Below are 25,895 nucleotides of genomic sequence, written 5' to 3'. Positions count from 1 at the left end.
GATCCCCTGGAGAAGGAAATGGTAACCCACTCCAGTATTCTTGCCCAGAGAATCCCATGGACGGAGAAGCCTGGTAGGCTACAGTCCATGGGGTCACAAAGAGTCGGACACGACTGAGTGACTTCACTTCACTTCCCTGGTGGTTCAGATGGTAAAAAAAATCTGCCTGCAATGTGAAAAATCCAGGTTCGATCCTTGAGTCGAAATGATTCCCTGGAAAATGGAATGGCTACCCACTCCATTATTCTTGCCTGGAGAATTCCATGGAGAGAGGAGCCTGGCAGGCTATACAGTCCATGGGGTTGCAAAGAGTCAGACATGACTTTCACTTTTCCCTTTTCATAATAAACAAACAAAAACCCAAAAAACTATTGTGTATTTGAAATTCAATTGTAACTTAGTATTCTGTATTTTATCTGGCAATCTATGTTAGTTTCCTATTGCTGCTGTTAACAAATTATTACAAACTTAATGGCTCAAAGCAACATAAAATTTATTATCTTACAGTTTTGTAAGTTGTTTTGGAGGTAAGAAATCTAAAGTATGTCCCCAAGGCCACTTTCATTTTGGAAAGGAGGCTCTAGAGGAAAATCCATTTTCTTGCCTATTCCAGCTTCTAGTGGCTTGCCCACATTCCTTGGTTTGCACACACTCCTCAATCTTTAAAGCCAGAAGCATTTTCCTACAGATTTTTATCAACGACTATGAATCTTATTTTTGTAGAAGAGAATGAGTCAGAGGACTTCAGTCACATGCCTGAGACAGAGCCATATGCATAATTTTCTTTGGCCTAGGATTACCCATGTATTACAGTAGTCTGAGTGTACTGAAAATCAACAGGTCCCCTGCATCTCTTCCCCCTCATTTTGTTGTATTTATGACAAGCTCAAGACTTAATTCCTCTGAACATATAGAAGAGCTTAATAATAACAAAAGAGATAGATTCCTGGCATAGTGAACAATAATAATGGAAGCAGAAACTCTTTCAATTATTCAACAGAAACGAGAACAAAACTTGATAAGCTCAAGGTTTTTATTACATGAAGTAAAAAAATATGGAAGGAAAGCATATACTACATGTGACTTATTAGTGTTCAACTGTTGTTGTCTTAATCCATTCAAGCTGCTATAACCAAAATACTGCAGACTGGGTGGCTTATAAACAACAGAAATTTATTTTTCATAGTTCAGGAGACTGGAAGCCTGAGATCATTGTGCCACCATGGCCACCATGCCACCCTGATGGTTGTGCCACCATCTCCTTCAAGTTGCAGAGTTCTTGTAGTATCCTCACATGGTTGAAGGAACCAGGGAGCTTTGTGGGACCTCTGTAATAAGGACACTAATTTCATTCAGGAGGGTGCCACCCTCACCTCATCTCCCAAAGGCCCCACCTTCAACCACTATCAACTTTGGGGATTAGGATTTCAACATATAAATCTGGCAAGACACAAACATTCACACTATAGTAGTTGTCAAGGCATAACATCTTTTAAGATGTTGATCATGTAGCTTCCTATTTGAATCTTGAAAAACAGCAAAACAAATATCTCTGATAAAATGTTTGAAAGCCAAAATTCCTTTAAATAAAGAAATAGTAAAATGTGTCAGAACAAGAAAATATATTGCTTTTAACTCTTTCTGATCATAAAAGCTACTCACATGCCTTACAGAAGATTTGGGAAATTCATAAAGAAAAAAATTCAAAAGGAAAAAAAAATTTTCCCCAAATCCCATTATGTAGAAATAATCATCTTAACACTTTGCATTATTTCTTTCCATGATAATTTATAGAAAACCAATTTTTATATAGGCAGATTGCATAGCAGATGTATTATATTATACAGTAAATAAAGTGTAAGTTTCCATTTGTTTATTCTGAGATCTGCCCATTGGTTTCTTTCACCAGATGTGCTATGAAATAGGCCTTTCGTCCACTTCTTCACGAGGTACTCCACCAGTCTCAGTGGGTGCTATAAAGGTTAATACAACATGGCTATCTTTATACACTTCTAATAGAAGTATATGTGGTCAGTATTCTTTTGGACACATTTAACAAAAGACCAAGTCAAATGTATTGACTCACAACTGGTAAGTCCAAAAATTGGTACAAGCTACTTCTACATAAAGGATCTACTTTTCTCTCTCTTCTAGAGAATATCTTCAAACAGGTTCTCTCCCTGTGGTGGCAAGATGGCCCTTCATAGTTCTAGACTTTCATGAACCTTAGTATTTATAATCCTAGAGAAGGAAAGACCTACTGTCTCTCAGAGTTCACATGTTCAAGACTGATAGAGGAACTTTTTTGGCCCGGCCTGGGTGTACAGTCAATGAGGAGAGAGCGGATGGGGTTCCACAATTAGCAGGGCCTGATCACACCCATGCCTGCTTTTAACAATAACACCAGAATCACGTAGGGTCAGGAAAAGGCACTTTACCAAGAAACAGAAGAATGCTGATCAGACAAAGCAACAGATGTCCAATAAAGAGGAGAGAAGATCTATACTGAAAGATTTTGTTGAAAACCAGGTTATATTTAGATGGATCATCTAGGTCAAAATACTGACTCAAACTGATTCTTTTTAAGGAGCAGAATGTACAACATTATCTGAATCTCTTCTCAAATTACAAAGGAATTTCCCCCCTGAAAGCAAACAAATATATTCCTTGGGCATTTCAAAAATTTCTTACTAAAAACAAGGTTATGAAGTAAATATATTTTATTATGGTATGTGGATGGGGGTGGAAATGGCTTATACACCTTTGGATTGACTCCAATAAAAGGCAAATGCTCAAGTGCTAAAATTACAATCCTGTAATAGTAAAGAAGGAAGGAATGATGGAAATGACACAAAAGTGGAAGGTGCACAGGGGAAAGGTAGGTAAGCATAGGCAAAGTATTGAAGCAGCAATCTCAGAATAGCGATCAGATATGGCGTATTGGGGTAGTTTCATGCAAAGCCTTGCCAAATCAAAAAAGGAAGGAAACTAACAATTTGAATAGCTATTATGTCAAAAACATGTCAGAGGCTTTCATTCAGACCACTTAACACAAAGCAATTGTTTCCAACCTAAAGACACAGAAGCTGAAGCTCAGAAGGATTATTAATTCACCTAGAGTCCATTTGATCTGAAGATTATCTGAAGTCAAAGTCCATTCTTTTTCTACCACCAAGTTGTTTTCCAGGAAAGGACAGACTATTTCAGTAAAGGCCTATATCCTTTCTGACAAGAAAGAGAAATTACCAAATGCCCACTAAAATGACCCAAAGATTTAAATGATATATTTAGTAGCTAAGAGTTCTGTTGCAAAGCTATAAACATGAACTGTGTTGTTAAAGAACTTAAAGGACCTATATCCTGCAATTGTCTTGCCCCTTTTAAAAACTCAGTCAGCTATCTGAATGTGTAGATATAAGATCTGTTCAATTCCCTTCTTCACAATTTCTGTCTCCAAACAATGTCAAGCTCTTCCTTACCTCAGTCTTGCTTCACATGGGTCCTTCTTCTTGAAAGACTTTTTCTCTCCTGCAGATGATATTCTGGCTGATCTTTCTCATCATGAATGATTTACTTAACTCAGATGTCACCTCTACATAGTGACCTCTTCCAGCACCTAGCCCTATTAAAACAGACTCCTCAGATAACATTTAGTATGTGGAACTGTTTTATTTGTGTGTGTTTTAATTGTTTATCTCCTCCAAAGAGAATATACATTTTTTTAAGGGTCAGGAGATTGTCCACCCTGTTTATCCCAGCTCTTGAATTATTCTTAGGACACAAGAAGCTCTCACAAGTAATACAAGTAATTAATTGAGTACACCTATTACAAGTGGTATAAATTGAGACTATCACTGTTAGGGAAACACACTTGAGAGGAGACAGAAGTGGAATGGAGCCTGTGTAGGAGTTACATTGCCTATTACTAAAGCAAATAAAACAACAGTAATACGTGAATACTAGTGCCCAATTCCAAGCCAGGCCCTGTTCCAAGCATTTGACATGTGCTAAACTGTTTTTCTCATAATCAGTAAGTTTATCATTGCTATTTTGCAGATGAGTAAAAGTGAAATATATAGGCTACATTGGTGAAGGTCACAGAACAATTAAAGGGCAGAATCAGAATCTGGGCTCAGTCAGAATCCTGCTTTTAACTACAGATGGTCCTGGACTACAATGGTTCCACTTTCAGTTTTTCCATGGCTTGAAAGCAATATGTAGAAACCATACTTATGAGTTTTGATCTTTTCCCCAGGCAATGGATATGTAGTCCGATACTCCATGGTCATGTCGAATACTGGTGGCAACCACAGCTCCCTTGGCCATCCAGGAGTCCACCTGAAATGCAGGAAAACCTGGGTTTGATTCCTGGGTCAGGAAAACCCCTGGAAAAAGAAATGGCAATCCACTCCAGTTTTCTTGCCTGGGAAATCCCACAGACAGATGAGTTTGGCTGGCTACTGTCCATGGGGTCACAAGAGTTGGGCACGACTAAGTGACTAAACCACCAAACAATTGATACAACCGTTCTGTACCCATACATCTATTCTGCTTTTCACATTCAGGACAATATTCAGTAAATTATACGTAATATTTAACACTTTATTATAAAGTAGTCTTTGTGTTGGATGACTTTGCACAACTGCAGGCTAATGTAGGTGTTCTGAGCAAAGTTTAAGGCAGGCTGGGCTAAGCCATGACATTCTTAGGTTAGGTGTATTAATGTATTTTCGACTTAACATGGCTTTATCTGCACATAACTCTACCCTAAGTGGAGGAAGATCTGTACTTCTTGATTCTGTCTCTCCCCAAAAGCCAAGTGGTTGGCAGACGAACACACAAAAGTCCTCTACGCCTGCTATAAAAGGAGGTTAATACCTTAAAATAACTGGGGAGACTGTAAGAAATAAACAGAAAATTTTGTTTCAGTCAATGGTAAGTATAACACGATTAGTTACAAACTGCGAATATTCTCAATTCTTGTCAGCTTTTCAAGGCTTACGAGGTTACACCGTCAGCCGGTAATACCCTAATTCACCATTTCAACTTTCTTCCTTCCCCTACTTTTTACTTAACGGCGTTTCTCCAATTCCAGTGTTTCTCCAATGAATGTGCAGCAAACTCTGCCTCTGCAGCTTTTTAGTAGCCACATCTCAACCTCCTCATCTGTAAAGTAGCAATAATACCTTCTAGTCTACTCCGCTAGAACTGAAGATAGAAGTGTGAGAGTGCTCTACTGATATTAATTTCTATCATTGGTGGTTTTGTCGGGGTCCTTTTCTCGCTTACTTTGTATTAAAAGAAACAAATCTTTCCGGTTTTCTCTGAATTCCGCCTCCTTTTGCTTCTCCAGTCAGCAGGAAGAGTTCAGTCAGGATGGCATAACTTTGCTTTGAGCCTGCGCATTAGCGACGCCCCGTTAGCCTCTGCTTTCCCAGCTTCAGCCACCGCGCTTTGATGACGTCAATTCTCTGCGCCGCGGTGCGAGCTGGGCGCGCGTGAAGAGGTTCGAGTTCTGTTTTCCTTGCAGATTCCAGGACTTGTTGGTCTCCTGATTCGACAGCATGAAGGAGACGCCACTGTCAAACTGCGAGCGCCGCTTTCTACTCCGCGCCATTGAAGAGAAGAAGGTAAACTGGGAATTTAGCGCTGCGTCAGCGGTTGGGTTGCAGGCGGCTCGCAGCCTTCCGGCCTGGATGCTTAGACTTAGCTCTCGTAGGCCCGGGGAGCCCCAGGAGGAGCCGCCGGTGCTTCCCCAAGCCCCCAGTATTTATATGGCTCAGGTGGGGTCTTTTCAAGGCTCGGGTCATGCCAGCGACTGTCAGTACCCGGGCATTTAGTTTCCATTCTCCTATGTGGAGTAGTTAGTATCACACTTACCTCTAAGTCCTTAGCCCGGGGCCTGCCTAGCAAAGAGTAATAGATATTTGTATTAGGAATAAACGAATGAATGTTCTGCTTACAGCGGCTGGATGGCAGACAAACCTATGATTATAGGAACATCAAGATTTCATTTGGAACAGATTATGGGTGCTGCATTGTGGAGCTTGGGAAAACAAGGTAACAATTCAAATTAGGTATAAGCCCAATAGGGAGAAATTTAAAAGAACTTTATTGGCTCAGTTTACAAAGCAGATAAGAAGTCTGAACAGTATGTTGTTTAGCTGCCCCAAATTAGTATATTTTCCTAAATGTAGGACTTTAGTTTTATAACTACACTTTACATTTTTAATCATGAATATATTTTCTGTCAACACGAGCCACACGTGGTTGTTTCTGATCTCTGTGAATCATATATGCAGCCAGCAGTGATTGCACTGAATTTGTTCCTTACATTTGTTGTCATTGAGAAGGGCCTGCTTTGCTTCTTTTCCCGAGTGACATGAGAATTTGATTTTTAATGTTCATTTGGAAATTGTGGAGGTATTGGTCAGATAATGTTGGTGAACTATGCCGTATGAAAACTTAAGGTGTCTCAAGGTTGCATGTCCGATTGTATCACTAAATATTTGTGAAAAGAGGAGTAATGGTCATTGACGCTTAAAAATCTGTGGAATACTAAATATTGTAATAGATGTTTCGGGGTATGCCTGTATATGTTTAATTTCTGTATGTATTCTACTACTGTACTTTGTAACTTCAACCATAGGGATATATCATACTGAATATTTAGTTAACAGATTTGCACTTTGTATTTGCAGAGTTCTTGGACAGGTTTCCTGTGAACTTGTTTCTCCAAAACTCAATAGGGCAACAGAAGGTATTCTTTTTTTTAACCTTGAACTCTCTCAGATGGCTGCTCCAGCTTTTGAACCTGGCAGGTATTTAAATCTTTTTTAAAAAAACTACTTTAACCAGAGGAAAGCCTAACAGGGATGAGCTATTGTTTTAACGCCTGGTATTACATTTCATGACATTAGCCCATTCCTGTTTTCACAGGCAGTCAGATCTCTTGGTGAAGTTGAATCGCCTCTTGGAAAGATGTCTAAGAAATTCGAAGTGTATAGATACTGAATCTCTCTGTGTTGTTGCTGGTGAAAAGGTGGGCAATATACCCAAAATTCTTAATCTTGGGATAAGTGCTGTTGATTTGTGGATCTCTCTACCTGTACTTTCATTGTCAGAGCTTCAGTTAATTCAGTTTTCTGGTTCACTTCAGATGTTACGGAGTGCTGTCTATAGAACTTTCTATAGAATCTCTCTTTGGAGGGACAAAAAACATTGGTGAAAACAGCAGCTTAGATTTGTATACAAATTCTTTATTCAAAGAACTTGTGGTTTTTACATATTCTCATGTCTCTTTCTTATGTTATAAGTGAGTTGATGGAAGCAGGTAATACTCTCCTTTTTTATGGATGAAAAACTAAAGATCTGATTAAATCCTTGATTTGGATGAGTTCATTGACCCACACAGGCCTCATAGTGAGTCACTGGTAGTCTGACATTGGAAATATTACTGTCAACGTAGTGTGCTGCTTAATAATATTAAAACTTCATTCTTGATTAGGGTATTTTAACCATCTTTTTGGCTTCAGAGAAGTCACTTTAATCTTTCCACGTTGCATACTTGAATATTATACTTCCTGTACTTGTAAGGTTGTCATAAATATTGTCCAGGAACCTAAGTGTTTGAGTTTTTTAAGTTAGGAGACAATAAAAATATGTTAGTCTTGGGAGTTAGGGAAATCTTAGTACTAAACATAAGGGTGGTTCTGTTCAGTTGGAGTATATATTTTACTGTCATCAAATGACTCATAGAAAGGTGAACTATTGGTATTTCAGGTGTTGGTCTGGATTAATACTTTTCTAAATATGTTTTTACTGGTACATTGGAAGGAATAAAGGCATGTTTTAACAGCAAGAGAAAAATTTGCACACAGTGTTATCTTTCCTTATAAATAATCTGTGCTTGTGACCATTTAGGATTTATTTTTGTTTTAAATTCACATTTAGGTTTGGCAAATACGTGTGGACCTACATTTATTAAATCATGATGGAAATATTATCGATGCTGCCAGCATTGCTGCAATTGTAGCCTTATGTCACTTCCGAAGGCCTGATGTCTCTGTCCAAGGAGATGAAGTAACATTGGTAAGCTCCCATGATGTGAGCCAGGCTCCTTCTTAAGAATGAATGATGTGCAGGACAACTTGTTTTTAATGGAGTTTTGTTGTAAATGGCAATTAGATATGTTCTAAAATTTGTTCACAAGGCAAAAACTACATGTGCTCATAATTGCCCTTGAAATCTCTTAAATCTCCTATACAGAAGTTTTGTCGATGGAAGTACAGGCTGTCTTGGTGTTCTAAAATAGAACTAGACTGGATTGAGCATTAGATAAAGTGGCTGGCTTATGCTTAGGGGGTGTGTGAGAAATATACAGTTCTCAGTATTTTCACAGGGAGATGCTTTTTCTTATTCTGTGGCAAAAGCCATCAGAAGCACCTGGAATGATTGTTAAAACATATTGCTAGTGTCCACCCTCAGAGTAGGATGGGATAGGATGTACTTTGTACTTCTAACAGTGTTCCCAGGTGATACTGATAGTAGTGGTATAAGGATCACATTTCAAAAATCATGGACTTAGACTATTTCCATTGTCCTTTTTTGTGTGTACAGAGTATCTCAATTTCAATTTATATAAATTATGTGCTAGGACAGTGAAAGTGCACTGTGGTGATAGTTTGATTTTTGAATTTACAAAAGGAAACATCAGATGCCCAGATTCTCTAAGCTGTCATTTATGATGCTATTTTTAGGAATTAAGTTGGAGCAGACTCTTGAAAGACAGAGATGTTAGACAAAGTTTTGTTAACAATGGAGATGTTGCTTTAGAGAAAGGAGTTGGTATAAGGAAGTAAGAGAGTATAGTATGATTAGTAGGCAAAAAAGACACTTATTAAAAAATGACTTCCCTGGTGGCTGGGTGGTGAAGAATCTGCCTGCCAGTGCAGGAGACACAGGTTCGATCCCTGATCCAGGAAGATCTCACAGGCCACGGAGCACCTCAGCCCCCGAGCCACAGACACTGAGCCAGCGCTCTGGGGCCAATAAGCTGCAGCTGCTGAGCCCACACGCTGCAGCTACTGATGCTTGCTCGCCTAGAGCCTGTGCTCTGCAACACGAGAAGCCACCACAGCAAGAAGCCCACACAACCAGAGAGTAACCCCCGAAAAGCCCACGCAGCAACAAAGACCCAGCACAGCCCAAACTAAGTAAATTAATTATTTATTAAAAAAGATACTCAACAGATATTGATGGTGGTAAAGTGGTACAGCCATGTTGGAAGAGTTTGGCAGTTTCTTAAAAAGTTAAGTGTAAACTTAATACAGCCCACCAATTCTGTCCCTAAGAGTGTACTCAAAGAGAATGAAAGTATACATTCACTCAAAGACTTCTATGTGACTGTTCATAGCAACACTGTTTGCTATAGCCAAAAACTGGAAACTGTCCAAATGTTCACCAACTAGTGAATGGAAAAGCAAAGTATGGTATATCTACACAGTGGAATATTATTTCACAGCAAAAAGGACCAAGCTGCTGATGTCATGTGTACTTCAAGGTGGATGAAACAGGCTCAGTTGAAAGGAGGCAGATGCAGGAGATGGAAAATTGATTCCACTTACATGCAATGCCCAGAAAAGGCAGATTTCTAGAGACAAAGTAAATCAGTGGTTGCTTTGACCTGGGAGTGAGGGTGATCAACTTCAGACATGCTAAAAGGATTTGAGGTGAGTAATGAGAATGTTTGAAAAAAAACTGGATTTTGGTAATAATTACACAACTATGATGTTGAAGTTGAAGCTTCAGTACTTTGGCTACCTGATGCGTAGAACTGACTCATTGGAAAAGACTCTGATGCTGAGAAAGATTGAAAGCGGGAGGAGAAGGGAATGACAGAGGATGAGATGGTTGGATGGCATCACTGACTCAGTGGACATGAGTTTGGGTAAACTCCGCGAGTTGGTGATGGACAGGGAGGCCTGGCGTGCTGCAGTCCATGGGGTCAAAGAGTCGGACACAACTGAGCAACTGAATTGAACTGAACTGGTATATTTACTAGAAAGTGGATTATTTACTAACAATTAGTGGACTTTATGGTATGTGAATTATACCTCAATAAACCTTTTTGACAAATACATAAAGTTATAAGAAAGGTGAATGGCAAAGTCAAACAGGTAATTGCAAAAGAAGTTATTTAGGTACTCAGGATTAAAGGGATTTCATCTTTTACCTTAATACTTGATGTACAAGATGATTTTTTTGTATGTTTATAACTTAGGGACTGTAATTATTGAAACTTATTTTCAAACAGTATACACTTGAAGAACGTGATCCTGTACCATTGAGCATCCATCACATGCCCATTTGTGTCAGTTTCGCCTTCTTCCAGCAAGGGTAAGTCTCATCCTCATCATGGCCAAAATTATTAATGAAGCTAGAAATTTTTTGTTCCATTCAAATATGCCATAGGCAAATGAACAAATCCTTCCTTTAATATTAAAGTACTTTATAATTCTTCTCTTTCTTTGTAAGAGCATTAGTTGACAAACGCTCAGTACTGAGAGTTTCCTCAACAGAAGTGATAAACTCTCCTCTAAACGAAGAGACTTGACGTTTTTCTTTTCATGGATTACTTAGAAATTTATGAGTTTACCACAGCATGTTAGTGTAGATTTCCTAGATATAGATATTAGGTTCTAATTGGAGCGTGGGTGAGACTTACTATGGATTAATGGAAGAAGACTTTGGAGTATATTTGAGGAACATAATAGATGGAATAGTTATAGGATAAGAGCAGGTCACAAGGGGGAATGGTTCACAGATGGGTAAAAATCTAGGTTCCTTTAGCTCTCCAGCAGTTTCTTCACAACTCACTGCTAATTCCTCCTACAACAGAAAACCTGAAATCTTAGGTCCTTTAAATGGTGTTTAGGTGCCTTTAAATGAAAACTTGAGCCTTAAGTTTAATATACCTTTAGAAACAAAGGTATAAATATTTTAGCAATTTTATAACTGAGAATTGGAGAAAAGCTTTCATCTTTCAGTCACTGAATTTTATTAAAGGGAAATAGCACTGTCCAGTAGAGTTACTACATAAGCCATATATGTAGGTTTAGTAGCACATTAAAAATAAAAAGAAACAGGTAAAATTAATTTTGATATAGTTTATTTTACTTAGTGTATCTAAAATATTATTTTAATATGTGATCAGTATCTTAAAAATTATTCCTGAGATATTTTGCATTTTTTTAATGAGCAATAAGCAGAATCTGAAAGAATTTCAAAGTACAGAATATTAGGGAAGCTTTAAAATTAACCAAATTAATGTTTTAATAATTCTGTTGTCTCTTCACATTGAAGTGACTCAAATTCATAGGCTCAGACCTGCATACACTCTCTTGATGTTATTATAGTGCTGGCTTTTAAAAATGGTGTGATTAGATTGATACTTCTCTGTCCATGGGATTTTCCAGGCACAAATACTGAAGTGAGTTGTCGTTTCCTTCTCCAGGGGATCTTCCTGATTCTTCCTGACCCAGGGATTGAACCCATGCCTCCTGCATTGGCAGGCGGAGTGGATCAGTGGTAAAGAAGGTGCCTGCAGTGCAGGAGATGTGGGTTCAGTCCCTGGGTTGAGAAGATTCCCCTGGAGTAGGAAATGGCAACCCACTCTAGTATTCTTGTCTGGGAAATCCCATGAACAGAGGAGCTGGGTGGGCTACAGCTCATGTCAGACATGACTTGGCTGAACAATAACAAATCTTTTAAAAATATCCATTGTCTTAAAACTGACACAGAATGGGAGAAATAGTAGCAAACCTGACAAATGATTAATTTCCAGACTATACAAGCGGCTCATTCAGCTCAATGGAGAAGGCAATGGCACCTCACTCCAGTACTCTTGCCTGGAAAATCCCATGGATGGAGGAGCCTGGTGGGCTGCAGTCCATGGGGTTGCCAAGAGTCGGACACGACTAAGCAACTTCACTTTCACTTTTCACTTTCATGCATTGGAGAAGGAAATGACAACCCACTCTAGTGTTCTTGCCTGGAGAATCCCAGGGACACAGGAGCCTAGTGGGCTGCCGTCTATGGGGTTGTGCAGAGTCAGACATGACTGAAGCAACTTAGCAGCAGCAGCAGCATTCAGCTCAATACCAAAAAAACAAACAACCCAATCAAAACATTGGCAGAAAATCTGAACAGATGTTTCTCCAAAGAAGATATACACATGGTTTATAAACACATAAAAAAAGATGTTCAACATTGCTCATTACTATACACATAGCGTATAAACCCATGAAAAGATGCTCAACATTGCTCATTACCAGAGAAATGCAAATCAAAACTACAATGAGGTATCACCTCACACCAGTCAGAATGGCCATCATGAAAAAATCTAAAGACAATAAATGCTGGAAAAGGTATGGAGAAGAGGGAACCCTTTTGCATTGGTGGTGGGAATGCAAATTGATACAACTACTGTAGTATGGAATTTCCTTAAAAAATGAGGAATAAAACCACCGCATAACTCAGCAATCCCATTACTGGGCATATATATATATATATATATATATATATATATGTATGTATACCCTGAGAAAACTATAATTGAAAAAGACATTATGTACTCCAGTGTCATCAAAGCACTATTTCCAATAGCCGGGACATGGAAGCAACCTGGATGATTATTGACAGATGAATGGATAAAGAGGCTGTGGTACATATACACAATGGAATATTACTCAGTCATAAAAAGGAAAAACATTTAACAATTCTAATGAGGTGGATGAACCTAGAGCCTATTATACAGGGTGAACTAAGTCAGAAAGAGAAAGGCAAATATCATATATTAACACATACATATGGAATCCAGAAAGATGGTACTGATGAACCTATCTGCAGGGCAGTGATGGAGATGCAGACACAGACAACAGACTTGTGGACACAGGGAAGGAGGGAGGTAACAAACTGAGAGTGGCTTTGAAACATAGACTTAACCATACGTAAAATTAGACAGCCAGTGGACACTTGCTGTGTGGCACAGGGAGCTCAAATCTGGTGCCCTGACAATCTAGAGGGGTGGGATGGGCTGGGAGGTGGGAGGGAGGGGACATAGGCATACCTATGGCTGATACATGGTTGGTAAATGGTGGAAACCAACACAGTAAATAATTATCCAATTTAAAAAAATTGACAAGCACTCAGTATCACATTTGTTCAGGTACATTTAACTTTCATTTCAGAACATACTTATTGGTGGATCCTAGTGAACGAGAAGAACGTGTAATGGATGGCTTGCTGGTGATTGCCATGAATAAGCATCGAGAGATTTGTACCATCCAGTCCAGTGGTGGGATAATGCTGCTAAAAGATCAAGTCAGTATTTTGATTGATGTTCCATTAAGAATAGGTCTCTTAGTTTTAGAAGCTTTTTCTCGATTTTTGCGTAAAATCCAACAGGTATTTTCCGTGATTGATCCTAGGCTCTGTTAGACTCTGGTTTCATGACTATCCTTATGCTCTGTTGTCCTTATGCTACAAGGGGTCCTTCCTGCCTTCCTCCCCGGTGTGTGGTGCTCCACAGTCTAACCCCTCTACATAGAAGAATACTCTTCTTCCCAGTGAGGAGAGGGATTTATATCCCTATTTTTTTTTAAGTGTCATAAAGTAGATTTAGGTATAAATTTTACTTTCGAGATTTGGGTACAGTGGGCAGAAATTCTCAAATCCAGCTGCATATAAGGTTCATGTGGAGGCTTTTAGAAAATAGATTGCTGCGTAGCACATGGTGCAGCTGGTTAGGAGCACAAAGGCTACTTGGTTGGAGTTCCAGCTCTGCCTTACACTAACTGACCTTTGGCAGATTATTTCATCTTTTTGTTCTTTAGTCTCTTTATCTGTAAAATAGGAAGTAGTCTTAATGTCAGCACCTTCTTGTTAGAATGTAAGGATCAATATGGATACTTTGGACTGTGTAGTATAAATTAAATGTAAATGTTATTTCCAGAGATTCTGAACCACTGGTCCCTGAGGCCTGGGAGTCTGCTTTATGAAAGCTTCTGAGGGGACACTTTGCAGCTCTGTCTTGAGCAGAGATAGGGATCACTCACAGAAAGGAAGTGAGTGTACATGTGGCCTTTTTAGTGGTATCTTACATTGTCATAGAAAAGTTTCTGGTCAGTTCCCTTAATTAAAAGTCTCTTACATCTTGCCTTAATTTGTGTTTTTATATTGTATTATTTTCTAATTTGAAAAAAAAGTAAGGCTTAAATTGCAATGGTAGAAAAACTAATCTTATGTTTTTAGTTTTGCTAAAGAAAACTCTTTGATTTGTTGTCTTTAAATAATAGCATTCACTTTTATAAATAGGTTTTGAGATGTAGTAAAATAGCTGGTGTGAAAGTAGTGGAAATTACAGAGCTAATACAAAAAGCTTTGGAGAACGACCAGAAAGTTAGGTAAGTTTAATTTTTTTTAGAATTGAATGGTCTTGTTATAAATTTTTCTGTTAACAACTTTCCTTGCACAAGCGTAACCATACAATTTTTACACTCAAATCTTTCCTTATCTAATAGTCTCAGTTGAATATAGTACTTAATGTTTTTGAAAGTTGATCAAACTGTTTATTGTATTGCATTCCATTCAAGCATAATCTGTACTGAAAGGCCACACAATGCTTTTCTTTAAAAAAAAAAAATAATAATAACATTTCTTAGGAAAAAGAGAATCTGGTAACTTATACTAACAGAACACAAGCTGGGGTTGATGCCCATCTCTTCTTACTTTGTGACATTAAGCGATAGCTGTGTCTTGGCACTTCAGTGTCTTCTGTGGTCTGGGAGGTTACTGCCTACCTGGTGGGGCTGGTTTGAGGTTTGGAGAATAATATACTTCAAGCACATAGCACATGCTTGGCACGTGGTTTAAAAAATGGTTAATTATAGTAGCTTTCTATTATCTCACTTGATAGGCCAAATAAATGGGTGAGATTAAGTTAGTCAAATAATTTCTCATCCAATGTCTCATCTATCAAAAGGATAAAATAGTTAACTTTTTTTTCCTTCCTGTCTTCTCTTCCATCTCAATCTCCCTTTCCCTCCCCACTCCCTAAAAAAATCCACATAGGAAAGAAGGTGGAAAGTTTGGCTTTGCAGAATCTATGGCAAATCAAAGGATTACAGCATTTAAAATGGAAAAGGCCCCTATTGATACCTCTGATGTGGAAGAGAAAGCAGAAGAAATCATTTCTGAAGCTGAACCTCCTTCAGAAGTGTATCTTTACTGGGTGATTTTTTTTCTCAGTAAAAACAAGATTTATAATACTTGTGGCATGATTAGGGCTGTGTGAAGTGCGTGCATACTGAAATTTTTTTCTGAAAACACTGTTAGAAAAAAGCATTTACAAGACAAGATAGTGTTGAGGTAAATTGATGGTGTAACATCTACCTTCTCTTCAACTATCCTCAGAAATCAGAAAATTTTATATTCTAACAACTTTCAGTGTTTTATTTTCCTTTTGGAAAAATTCTTGAATCTCAGTGACATAGTCAAACACTATATATACATCATTACATTGTTCTTAAAGTTAATTCATTTACCAAATTTATTACTACAACTGAAATGTTCCAAGCCAGGGTGTGTCTTGATATTTTTTACCCATTCTGTCCATAAAATCTTAACCTGAGTTACACATTTTTTTCTTCATTCTTCAGCCATCCATAGTATAGCCATTAATTTTTCTAAGAATTTGAGGTGAACTTCAGACTTAACAGAAGAGAACTTTCATTCTAATTGTTTTCAGCACTGCATCAAATAGCAGTGTATTTGTTATTTAGTTTTCTTAACTTGCTAAGTGTTTCTAAACCTGTGCTGTGGACTCCTGGGACCGCCCAAATTGGAGAGGGAATAGAAAACTCCTGGGGTCATCTTGAAGACTCTGAGAAGGAAGACGAGGATGAAGGTGGCAGTGATGAAGCTATCATTCTTGATGGTATGAAAATGGACACAGGAGTAGAAGTCTCTAATATTGGAAGCCAAGGTATGTGACACTTTATGGCTATATGTAATGTGTATATATATATATATATATATACACACATATATATCTTAGGAATCTTATTTTTATATTAGCATTTACTTATTTAGAGGGACTAAATGTTAATTTAAATTTCAACTGTTGAGGCTAACTGCAATGTTAACTCCCAGTTCTTTTCTAAGAATATACTTTTCTTTGTAGAATGGTGGTATTCTTTGATATGTGAGGAGAGTGGCACAAAATTTTTTTTTGATTATATATCCAGGCCAGTTGTAAAAGGATAAGTTTCTTAAACCCCATTTGTGCACGCTGTTTTTTCTTTGTATAGTTTTTAGTGCATGCTCAGTCGCCAAGTTGCTTCTGACTCTTAAAGACCCCATTGACTATAGCCTGCCAGACTCTGTCTGTGGGATTTCCCAGGTATGAATACTGGAGTGGGTTGCCATTTCCTCTTCCAGGCAGTCTTCCCATCCCAGGGATCAAACCCCCGTCTCCTGCATTGGCAGGTGGATTCTTTACCACTGAGTCAGTTGGGAAGCCTCAAATATAAAAAGGAAGTATCATAACATGTATTAGAATAGTGCTGTCCATGCAATTTTCTGCAGTGTTAGAAATGTTGTCTACACTGTCCAGCATGGTAGCCCCTAGGCCAGTGCTGTTGAGCAGTGAAATGTGGCTTGTGTAACCAAATACTGAATTTTATTAATATAGTTAAGTAGCCACATGGGGCTACCATAATAGAGCTGTATGAGAACCCACAACATTCTAAATGTGCATGAACAGTGGTATTCCTAGATGTTCCTGGCATCCTGAAAGCAACAGAACTATAGAAATGGTTCTCACCTGTGGATATTTTAAGGAAAATCAAATTCTATCATGAATTATTTATGTAGACATAAAGTAGGTTGGTAGACCTAAAGGACAGTTACTAAATCTGGCTGAGAAAATAGTTGCACATACCTGTCTGCCTTTGAGGAAGATTATTGCCTGTAAATATTACTGAGAACCTACTGGGTATTTTGGAAGGCCAAAAAAAAAAAAAAAAAAAAATTACCCATTGATTGGGATCCTTACTCAGCTTGATACTTTTTTTTTTAACTATATATGCCTTTATATATATAGGTGGCCCGCCTGCCAATGCAGGAGACCTAAGAGACCTGGGTTCGATCCCTGGGTGGGGAAGATCCACTGGAGGAGGAAGTGGCAACCCACTCCAGTTTTCTTGCTTGGAGAATCCCAGGGGCAGAGGAGCCTACAAGTCCGTAGGGTCACAATTGACACAACTTAGCACACACATACGAACAAAGGAAGAAATGGAAAACTCTTACGTGGATCAGAAATGGATTTGTAGGAAATGGATTCTTCATATACTGTTTTTTGGAATTTAAATTGACAGTTTCTGGAGGAGTTTGGCAAAAATCTTTTAAAAAGCACAAGGAATTCATTTGGCATATTGACTTGTTTCCAGATTAGTTCTATAAAAGATGCACTGTATCTGTAAAATAGATAGACTTACCCCCTAACTTTTCTGTGAAAGCAGCACACATGGTTTTTCAGCACTCCAACGAATAAACTCAGGGAAGGGAAGAACCAAACAGATCTGTAAGCCTCCAGCCAAAATGCCACCTGGGCCTCTTTTATCTGAAATCTAATTCCTCTAACATTTTCTTAAAGATGCCCCTATAGTGCTCTCAGACAGTGAAGAAGAAGAAATGATCATTTTAGAACCAGATAAGAATCCAAAGAAAATAAGGTAACAAATTTCTGATTTATTTCAAATGTGTACTCAAGACTCTTTAGAGGCTTGCTCTCTGGTTTATTGTCATCTTACCCTCTAAACAGACACCTTTTTCATTAGCAATCCAGATGTTCTTTCTATGGTTTCTCTATACATCTGCATGGGTGCCTTTCAAGGTTACAGTATTCTTTTGCCATAGTTGGTAAATATCCAACCTACTGGAAAAAGTAAAGTTTGGATCACCAAAGTAGGGGGCAGTGTAGGAAGTAAGGTTGGTAAAAACCATTTGTGGAATCAGCTCATAGTACTAATACTTTTGAAACATTAATTTACTTTGTTCACAGAACACAGACCATCAGTGCAACACAAGTAAAAGCACCAAGTAAAAAGCCAGTGAAGAAAAGAAAAAAGAAGAGAGCGGCCAATTAAAGTTCACATAGTTGTATATTTGTGTATATAACTATTAAAAAGGTATTTATTCAGTGCTAACAATCTTGAGTATTTTATTCACAAATCCATCATAAAATCTACTTTATACAGTTTTTTACATTACGCTTTAAATGTTTGGAGAACTCTACCGGTTTTAAATAGCTGTCATTTTGGTAGGTCAAGTGTACTAAAAGCTGACGAATGAAGAAGTATTTTCATAGTGTGTACACAGGCCTGACAGAGTCTCAGATTATTCCCAAGTCACAGCTGGCCCAGTTCCTTAAGGAAGTGAATGTCAGCACCTATGTGTCGGAAGGAGAAGCCTTCCCAGTCCTGATGAATTTTTCTGAGTGAAATCCTGAAGTCAAATTTTTACTTCAAATTAAATTTGACTTACAAACCAAATTTTCCAAATCAATTTATTAATTATTATCCTGACAGCTGACATCATTAATACTTTAACAGAAACCACTTAAAATTAGCCAAATATCTAAGATAGTTACATTTACAAAAGATATACAAATTAAAACCATTTAAAAAGTAATAGATACCATAATTTGTACTGGACCATAAGCTTCTGTATTCAGAAATGATTGTAAAATTAAAACCTAAGATAAAATCTGTACACCATATACTTTGAGTGATTTACATCTTAGAAAACAAAGGCAGTCTTTTCACTGTTACACATTTAGTGTCTCTGGTGGGTTGAGGAGAGAAACACCATGATACCTGTAAGTAGGAAAAAAAAAATCCATTTTTAGTCAACATTCATTGGGTGAAGCAGATCATGGAATTATACACATACCAGGAACTCACAAATTTCTGCCTACTTGATTTAATATTTACAAAGCCAGTCTGGTCCCCCAAACATGCATGCATGCCCTGTTCCTCTCCCCTCTTCTCCCTCAAATGTAGGACAGAAAGCTCAAAACACATGGCTGCTAAGAGAGCAGTTGCTTAAATAATAAAAGTTAAAATATTAAGGAACTCTGAACTGTAGGGACAGCCTGGAAAAGCAAACTTGTGTAATATCTACTGCTGTTAATTCTTACTTTGAATTTTTGTACTTCTCTCTTATTGACTGTTGTGCGTGCTGTGGTGCTCTGAGGTAGGTTTGGTGAAGGTCCAGGAGACAAGGCTTTAGAGTTTCCAGAGTATATCCAGTCTTCTGTACTAATGATTCAGGCTGCAGGAGGGAGGAGAAAACCACTGGACTTTGTTTTTGTAACAGACACTAAACACAAGTTAGTAGTTGGCATTAAGCTTGAGTTTTGTTAAACTTCAGTATTTAACACCTCCAATGGTGAACAGGGAAGCCTAGCTAACACCTCCAATGGTGAACAGGGAAGCCTAGCATGCTGCAGGCCACAGGGTCACAAGGAGTCAGACACGACTAAGCAACTAAACTGAACATTTTCCAGTTTTCTTAAGCTCCTTTTTGCTGACTTCAATTTTTACGATTTTCCCTGCCAGTGGCAGGCCTTGTCGCCCAAATTCTTTAAGCACATCTTTCAAATCCAAGTATTAACTAAGCTTTCTAAGACAAGACACTTTAAACAGAGTAGATGGTTGAACAACTCTTCCAGTTCAGTACATTTAGACAACTATCAATTGTCTAGGACAGTTACTTATCTGGCACAGGCATTTAAAATCACAAAGTAGACGTGTGAAGATGTTGTAATACATACCCAGCTTTGTCCTGTGACTGTGTAGAGTGCTAAATGAAAGGCTGCTGCAGCGATAACTGACGGCAAATACTTTAGATATGGGTCAGCATCTATCAAACTTAACTCTCCCAAAAACTGGAATGAAAAAGTAAATAACTTTATGATCATAAGAGCTCTGGAATTCAAACCTCAAATCCTCCCTTTCTGACCTAATTTTTTCCTGTCTTTTAAGACTGCTGTATAGCAACCATATAAAAATTTTCACAGTCACATCTTTAAATACATCCACTACTGCATTGTTTTGCTTCATTCTCATCCTGTATTTTTCCTCTAGCCTTTAGAACAACCCTTCTGGCTACCACTTATTTTCCATTCTCATGTCCCCAGTGCTTTCCCAGTTTACATTATCCTTTGCGAGTGATGGGCTTGCTCTCATGTGCTGCAGCACTCATCTGTCCTAGAATACTATATTCCTTGGCCAAGACTGTATAATGAAACTAGAGCTTGCCCCATTTGTGACCTCAGAATCTTCATTCAACAGAATGAAAAGAACTTACCATTGCTAAACTTTCAACTTTGCAGTTTGCAGGCTGCTGATGCAGAAAGTACTGGGTAAGAAACTGATTTATTGTTGGTGCAGCTAAGTCAAAAGCCAGGACTTTCAAGACTAGGTGCTCCATCCTTAGAACTTGTTTCTTGGTATAAGTGTCATCTGTAATGTATACAAACTCTGCTACTTCTGGCGGGTATATCTCTTCAAACTTTCTACAATGAAAGAAGTAATTAGTCCTTCTAAAAGAAAAGCAAGCTTGTTTATCCCAACTTGAAATCCCTTAAGCAGAATCAATGGAATGAATCTGAAACCAGTTGCTTGTTTCCACTGATACGTGACCATTTTTAGCTGAAATTGGATAAATGCTAATTAAAAGCCCCATATATATATGTCTTCCACTGAAGTCCAAGGAAATGAGAGACTGACTTCCCAAGATGGGAGCAAGGTCATCAAATAATTGAAAATGTAGGAAATTTCTTTAAAAATGGTTTATATTTTAGTTTTCATATCTTAATGGGGAAAAGGTAAGCTTTTGCTTATTTAACAGAAGGTACTTTTCTGTGGAAGGAACCATACTTTGTAACCTAGTCCTAGTGTATTAAAATCTTGCCAGTCTGTAGGTTCAAGTGCCCTGAAAGACCGATTTAGGCAAATTAATGTCCTAAATTTATAGTTTCATCTACACTATCACCCCTCAAGTAGTTGTGAGTCCTGGTTTGTGTTATATGTTAAAACATCACACTTGCCAAATATATGTATTTTAAATCACAATTTCTTCCCTACACAGAAAAATACTAATCACTTTTAACCCAGTGAACCAAGTTGGACTTACGAGGCTAAAAGCATAGCAGCAGTGCCCACAAGTTGAAGTTTTCCTCTTAACACAGACATGGATGAAAGAAACCTATCAATGTAGTTCACAGCCAAATGCAGGGTCTCGTTCTGCAGTTTATATTCTTCTCCTACTTCAACTAACCAGTCCACGAGGATAGCCCTCATACTGTTAGTAATGTCTGGCTGTTTCTTCATGTAACCCACTTTAGGCTTACATTTAACCTGTTGAGTGTTAAAATTGCAGTTAGAAATTCTATCATTAACAGATACTAGCTACATGCTAGAAACTTATAATTACAGTAATTAACTGGCAGTTAAAGAATTTAAAAACATCATCTTAATTTCATTTCCCCACAGTAAATAAACAGCAGTGTAAAGAGTAGATTCAGGGAGCAGTTACCTCCATTTCCCTAAGGTATGTGTGAATGTCCTCATGGTAGTCTGGTACTTCATTAACACTCACTGGCTTTTCATCTTCCAATACAACTGACATTTCCATAGTATGTGGAGACTCTGTGACAAATCAAAAGTACAGTTAAGTTCACTTAGGTTTTGACTTAAGAGCTAAAAATGATTGTCCTTGTAAGGAGTCCCATACTACCAATGAGCTTATTTCATCCGACTAAAAGAGCTTTTTATAACAAAATACATAGAAGATTTAACTCTCATTTTAGTACCTCTGTCTACTTAGTTTTGGAATGATTTTAATTAAAATATCATTAGACCATTAACAGGAAAATGAATTTGAGGAGCAGGTTATTAAGTTAAACCATCATTCACCTCGCATGATAGAAGACTGGTTCTGTTAGAACAAGGTTAAAATCCAAACTCTTGAGATAATATCTAGGATTTGTCACAAGAGAGTTTGCAGACCCCAAAGTCTAACATTTGCAAAGCATAATCCAGGCAACAATTAGAAGCAGGGCTAACAAGTGTGCTAAAGAGGAAATCAGATTTGTCATGGGCAGTTCAAACATATTAACGGTACAATCAATGGGTGATTGGTAAATTCATCTTTGGAGGCAATGAATGTCATCCATTATTATTTCAGCTCAAAGTTTACTTTGAGGTTAAAATTTGCTGTAAATTTTAAATAATACACAAATTACTGTATATCCAAAGTACTTCTCTGCTATACCTCTCATTTATACAACTAAAACTGATATTGAATTCAGTGAGCTGTCCAGTGAACCCATAGCCTGATGGTAAAGCAGCACAAACTGCAGACAGAGCTGTCCATAGCAGTTACTCTGACTCACAGGAAGACAATTGTCTTTCTGATATCAGACAATCACTCAGGTTTTACAGAAACAAATTTTAGAGCTGGAAGGGATGTTGGCTATCTCAATATTTAAAGCTGCATCCTCAGATGGCATTCTCTGAAATGGTATGAACAAAGTTAGTCTTAACTGAAATATATTCTCCCAACCAAGCAAATATTTCAAGGGTCAATTAAGTCTTTTTTTTTTTTTTTTTTGCTAAGTCGCTTCAGTCGTGTTTGACTCTGTGAGACCCCATAGATGGCAGCCTACCAGGCTCCCCATCCCTGGGATTCTCCAGGCAAGAACACTGGAGTGGGTTGCCATTTCCTTCTCCAATGCATGAAAGTGAAAAGTTAAAGTGAAGTCGCTCAGTTGTGTCCGACTCTTCTCGACCCCATGGACTGCAGCCTACCAGACTCCTCCATCCATGGGATTTTCCAGGCAAGAGTACTGGAGTGGGGTGCCATTGCCTTCTCTGAATTAAGTCTTTGGGATCTAATGAAATTGATGTGACTAGCAGTGTACCAGAAGGAGCATGGGATTAGAATCTTTTTGGAGGTCACCAGGTCACGGATTAGCTGTGAGTCCTGAGATAAGTCACACCCTTTCTAAACTTGTTATATTATGCCTAACTCATAATGTAGTAAGGCTCAGGTAAAATGTCTTAGAAGGAAAATATTAATCCAACCTATTTAATAATTATATTTGTTCAAGTTTTCTTTAAAACTTACCAAAACTACCATCCATTGGGTAATCAAGAGGTGCCAGTGGCTTTCTTGGTCCTGGTAAAGTAACAGCTGAATTAAAGGCCAAGACATCTTCACTTTCTGATTTTTTAGATTCAGTTGGCCTCTTTTGAATTTCTTCTTCTGCTTCATCCACATGTATGGTAAATGCAGGCTGTTTATTGTTTGCTTTCCAGGGAGGAACAGGGACATACTCATCATTTATAGGAAGATCCTTAAGAGGTGCAACCTACAATGAAATAATTAACTGCTTTGAGCCTATTAAGTGGAATTTTACTTTCATCCCCTTATACTGCTGAGTATAGTCCCAAATCCTCTATCAGGAAAATTAAAACTTTTGGGGGCAAAGTTCAGGCAAGGAAATTTGAGTAGCTGGAGAAAAAAGAGATGCTTCAATTTGTCATAGGCATTCCTGTGACACCAAAGATTTCAGAGTCACACCAAATGGAATTATGCAAAACTAGGCCAGAGATGGCTGGAGTGGCAGGCCGAAAGATGCCAAATTTAACAGAGATGGCAAAAAACAAAAGTGGTTTTCCTTTTTCACCCCAGGGTGGAGCAACAGAGCAAATTCAGTAAGATGGCGGAATTGACCAAAAGCAAAGTATTTTTTATACCTTTGCCCAAAGTAGAGGTAGTTTCTTTACCCATATGGGGAAGACAAATAAGGTCGGAATAGCGCCTGGGGTTTAAAGCAGAAAGGCGCGGAGGCGGGCAAAGATCATACTCAACGTTGTGGGGCTTGGTTTGATCCCATTATCAATGGAAAAATACTCCCAATGGAAAGCTGAGAGGCAGCATGAACGCATAGCGCTGTCAGGGACAGTATGGGAGAGTAACTAATGGGAGTAATGTGGCGTCCTACACTCTAGAAACCCAGGGATCAAGGGACTCCAGATCCTAGCCTCCCGCGAAAAGCCCAGGGAATGCTTTCTCGCCACTCTCCTCTGCCGGCTAAACCCGTGCAAAACCCCGGCTCGGCCCTCCCTCCTGAGGATATCGTTCATTGCTTTACCCGTCGCGTCTTAGGCCTCTGGGGAGCTGGACCCCGCGAGTTTCCGGCCCTCAGTACCGCCAGTCCAGCCCGGGTCCGGGGCTGCTGGGCGGGCGCCGCCTTCTCGGGATTGACGTTCTCCTGGTCCTCCTGGAACGCCGTCTGCTGCAATGTTACCGCCGAACCCGCCTCGCGGGCCGCAGGCCCGTGCGCGGAGCTGCCCAACATCACTGCTCCCGGGGGCGCGGCGGGATCAGCCCGGCGCCAAGCAGCGTGCACTGCGTCCCGCCGACCAGCCGAGGAACACTCCAGCCGTACCCGCCCGCCGCAGCCCGAGCCAGCCTGCCCGTCCGCTCGGGACCTTGTAGGACCGAGAAGACTGAGAAAGGCGGAGGCAGGAACTGCCGGGCGTGGAGGGACAAGGACGCCCCCGAAATGAAGCGAGCAGCCCGCCGGAGCTGCGGCTGTTCCCGCAGTTCAAGTATCCCGCGACTATTGAAATGAACCAATGAAAGGGGCCAGTCCTTGTGACGTCACTCGGGGCGCCGCGGTCGCAGGCGAATGAAGGCGGCTGCGAAGGCACCCGAACAGGGGCGGAGCGGGACGAAGAAACAGCGAACGGCGGCAGAAGGAAGGACGCCTGCGCCGGGCGGGGAGGCGGGGCCTAGGCTTATGGTGGCTTTAAATACCGCCGCTAAGCGGTTCCTGTCTTAGGGTAGGGGCGGCCGCTAGTACAAAGTGAATTACACTTTAGCAATTATTAGTGGGCCGTACATAGAGCCTGACCATGGGGTTAGTCCATGGGGTCCCAGAGTCAAACATCACTTAAAGATCACACCATCACCACCCGGCCTTTAGCCTTAGGACCTCCAGTTAGCTTGACTGAAGTTTCTCAAGGTCTAAAATCGGATCCGGCCATATTGGCCTGGTGGTCTTGTTCAAGTTACTCAATGTTCTGATTCTCAGTTTTCCTATCGGTTAACTGGGGTGATAATATCTACACGTCATAAGTTCTCAGTAGTATTAACGTGCATTAATCATTTCACACTCTGCTTATGTAATTGATACTCAAGTGGATGACTTATAGTGTCCGCTTACCATTTTCGCGCTTCTTCAGTCTTATCCTTTTTTTCTTCATGAAGATGCAATTAAACTGCCACCTTGAATTACTGTTGATATACGTAACAAACTAATATACAAGAAATTCAACTAGACAGCCATTAACTTTTATCTCTTTTTTTTCCCCCAAGGTATGGCAGCCAACAAAAAGCACGTAGTGAAATTCCAGTGACCTAGATATAATTGCGAAGGCAATGGCACCCCACTCCAGTACTCTTGCCTGGAAAATCCCATGGACGGAGGAGCCTGGTAGGCTGCAGTCCATGAGGTCGCTAAGAGTTGAACACAACTGAGCGACTTCACTTTGACTTTTCACTTTCATGCATTGGGGAAGGAAATGGCAACCCACTCCAGTATTCTTGCCTGGAGAATCCCAGGGACAGGGGAGCCTGGTGGGCTGCCGTCTATGGGGTCGCACAGAGTCGGACACGACTGAAGCGACTTAGCAGCAGCAGCAGCAGATATAATTGTGTTCCATGTAGAAATGAAGGTTGTTTAAATATAGTAAAAA

At 39.3% G+C, this 25,895-nt stretch overlaps 2 protein-coding genes and 1 long non-coding RNA gene across 4 annotated transcripts; 1 reads left to right on the top strand and 2 right to left on the bottom strand.

Annotated features, from left to right (window-relative positions):
* Positions 1-3,649: 3,649 nt before the first annotated feature.
* Positions 3,650-5,436, bottom strand: LOC133249205 (uncharacterized). The gene is made up of 2 exons (XR_009736869.1): positions 5,290-5,436; positions 3,650-4,338 (listed from the first exon to the last, which is right to left on the bottom strand). It is a non-coding gene; the product is annotated as an uncharacterized LOC133249205 (long non-coding RNA).
* A 21-nt stretch (positions 5,437-5,457) lies between these two features.
* On the top strand, positions 5,458-18,272 carry EXOSC9 (exosome component 9). Of its 2 annotated transcripts, XM_061419264.1 has the most exons (12): positions 5,458-5,630; positions 5,966-6,060; positions 6,702-6,821; positions 6,940-7,042; positions 7,954-8,091; positions 10,316-10,398; positions 13,251-13,383; positions 14,377-14,465; positions 15,133-15,279; positions 15,861-16,045; positions 17,717-17,795; positions 18,125-18,272. In XM_061419264.1, the coding sequence occupies exons 1-12, from the start codon at positions 5,565-5,567 to the stop codon at positions 18,207-18,209; spliced, it is 1,323 nt and encodes a 440-aa protein (XP_061275248.1). In that variant the 5' UTR covers positions 5,458-5,564; the 3' UTR covers positions 18,210-18,272. The 2 variants fall into 2 exon arrangements, with proteins under 2 accessions (XP_061275248.1, XP_061275249.1); XM_061419265.1 differs by lacking the exon at positions 17,717-17,795 and having other exon boundaries at positions 5,462-5,630.
* A 342-nt stretch (positions 18,273-18,614) lies between these two features.
* Positions 18,615-25,853, bottom strand: CCNA2 (cyclin A2). Its single transcript, XM_061419266.1, has 8 exons — positions 24,287-25,853; positions 23,257-23,500; positions 21,664-21,776; positions 21,262-21,485; positions 20,434-20,641; positions 19,898-20,011; positions 19,262-19,395; positions 18,615-18,938 (listed from the first exon to the last, which is right to left on the bottom strand). The coding sequence occupies exons 1-8, from the start codon at positions 24,491-24,493 to the stop codon at positions 18,890-18,892; spliced, it is 1,293 nt and encodes a 430-aa protein (XP_061275250.1). The 5' UTR covers positions 24,494-25,853; the 3' UTR covers positions 18,615-18,889.
* Positions 25,854-25,895: the final 42 nt, after the last annotated feature.

Source organism: Bos javanicus, chromosome 6, assembly GCF_032452875.1.
Source record: "Bos javanicus breed banteng chromosome 6, ARS-OSU_banteng_1.0, whole genome shotgun sequence".
NCBI lineage: Eukaryota > Metazoa > Chordata > Mammalia > Artiodactyla > Bovidae > Bos > Bos javanicus.
Note: the sequence above shows the minus strand (reverse complement) of the source record. Positions and strands in the feature narration are given on the sequence as shown.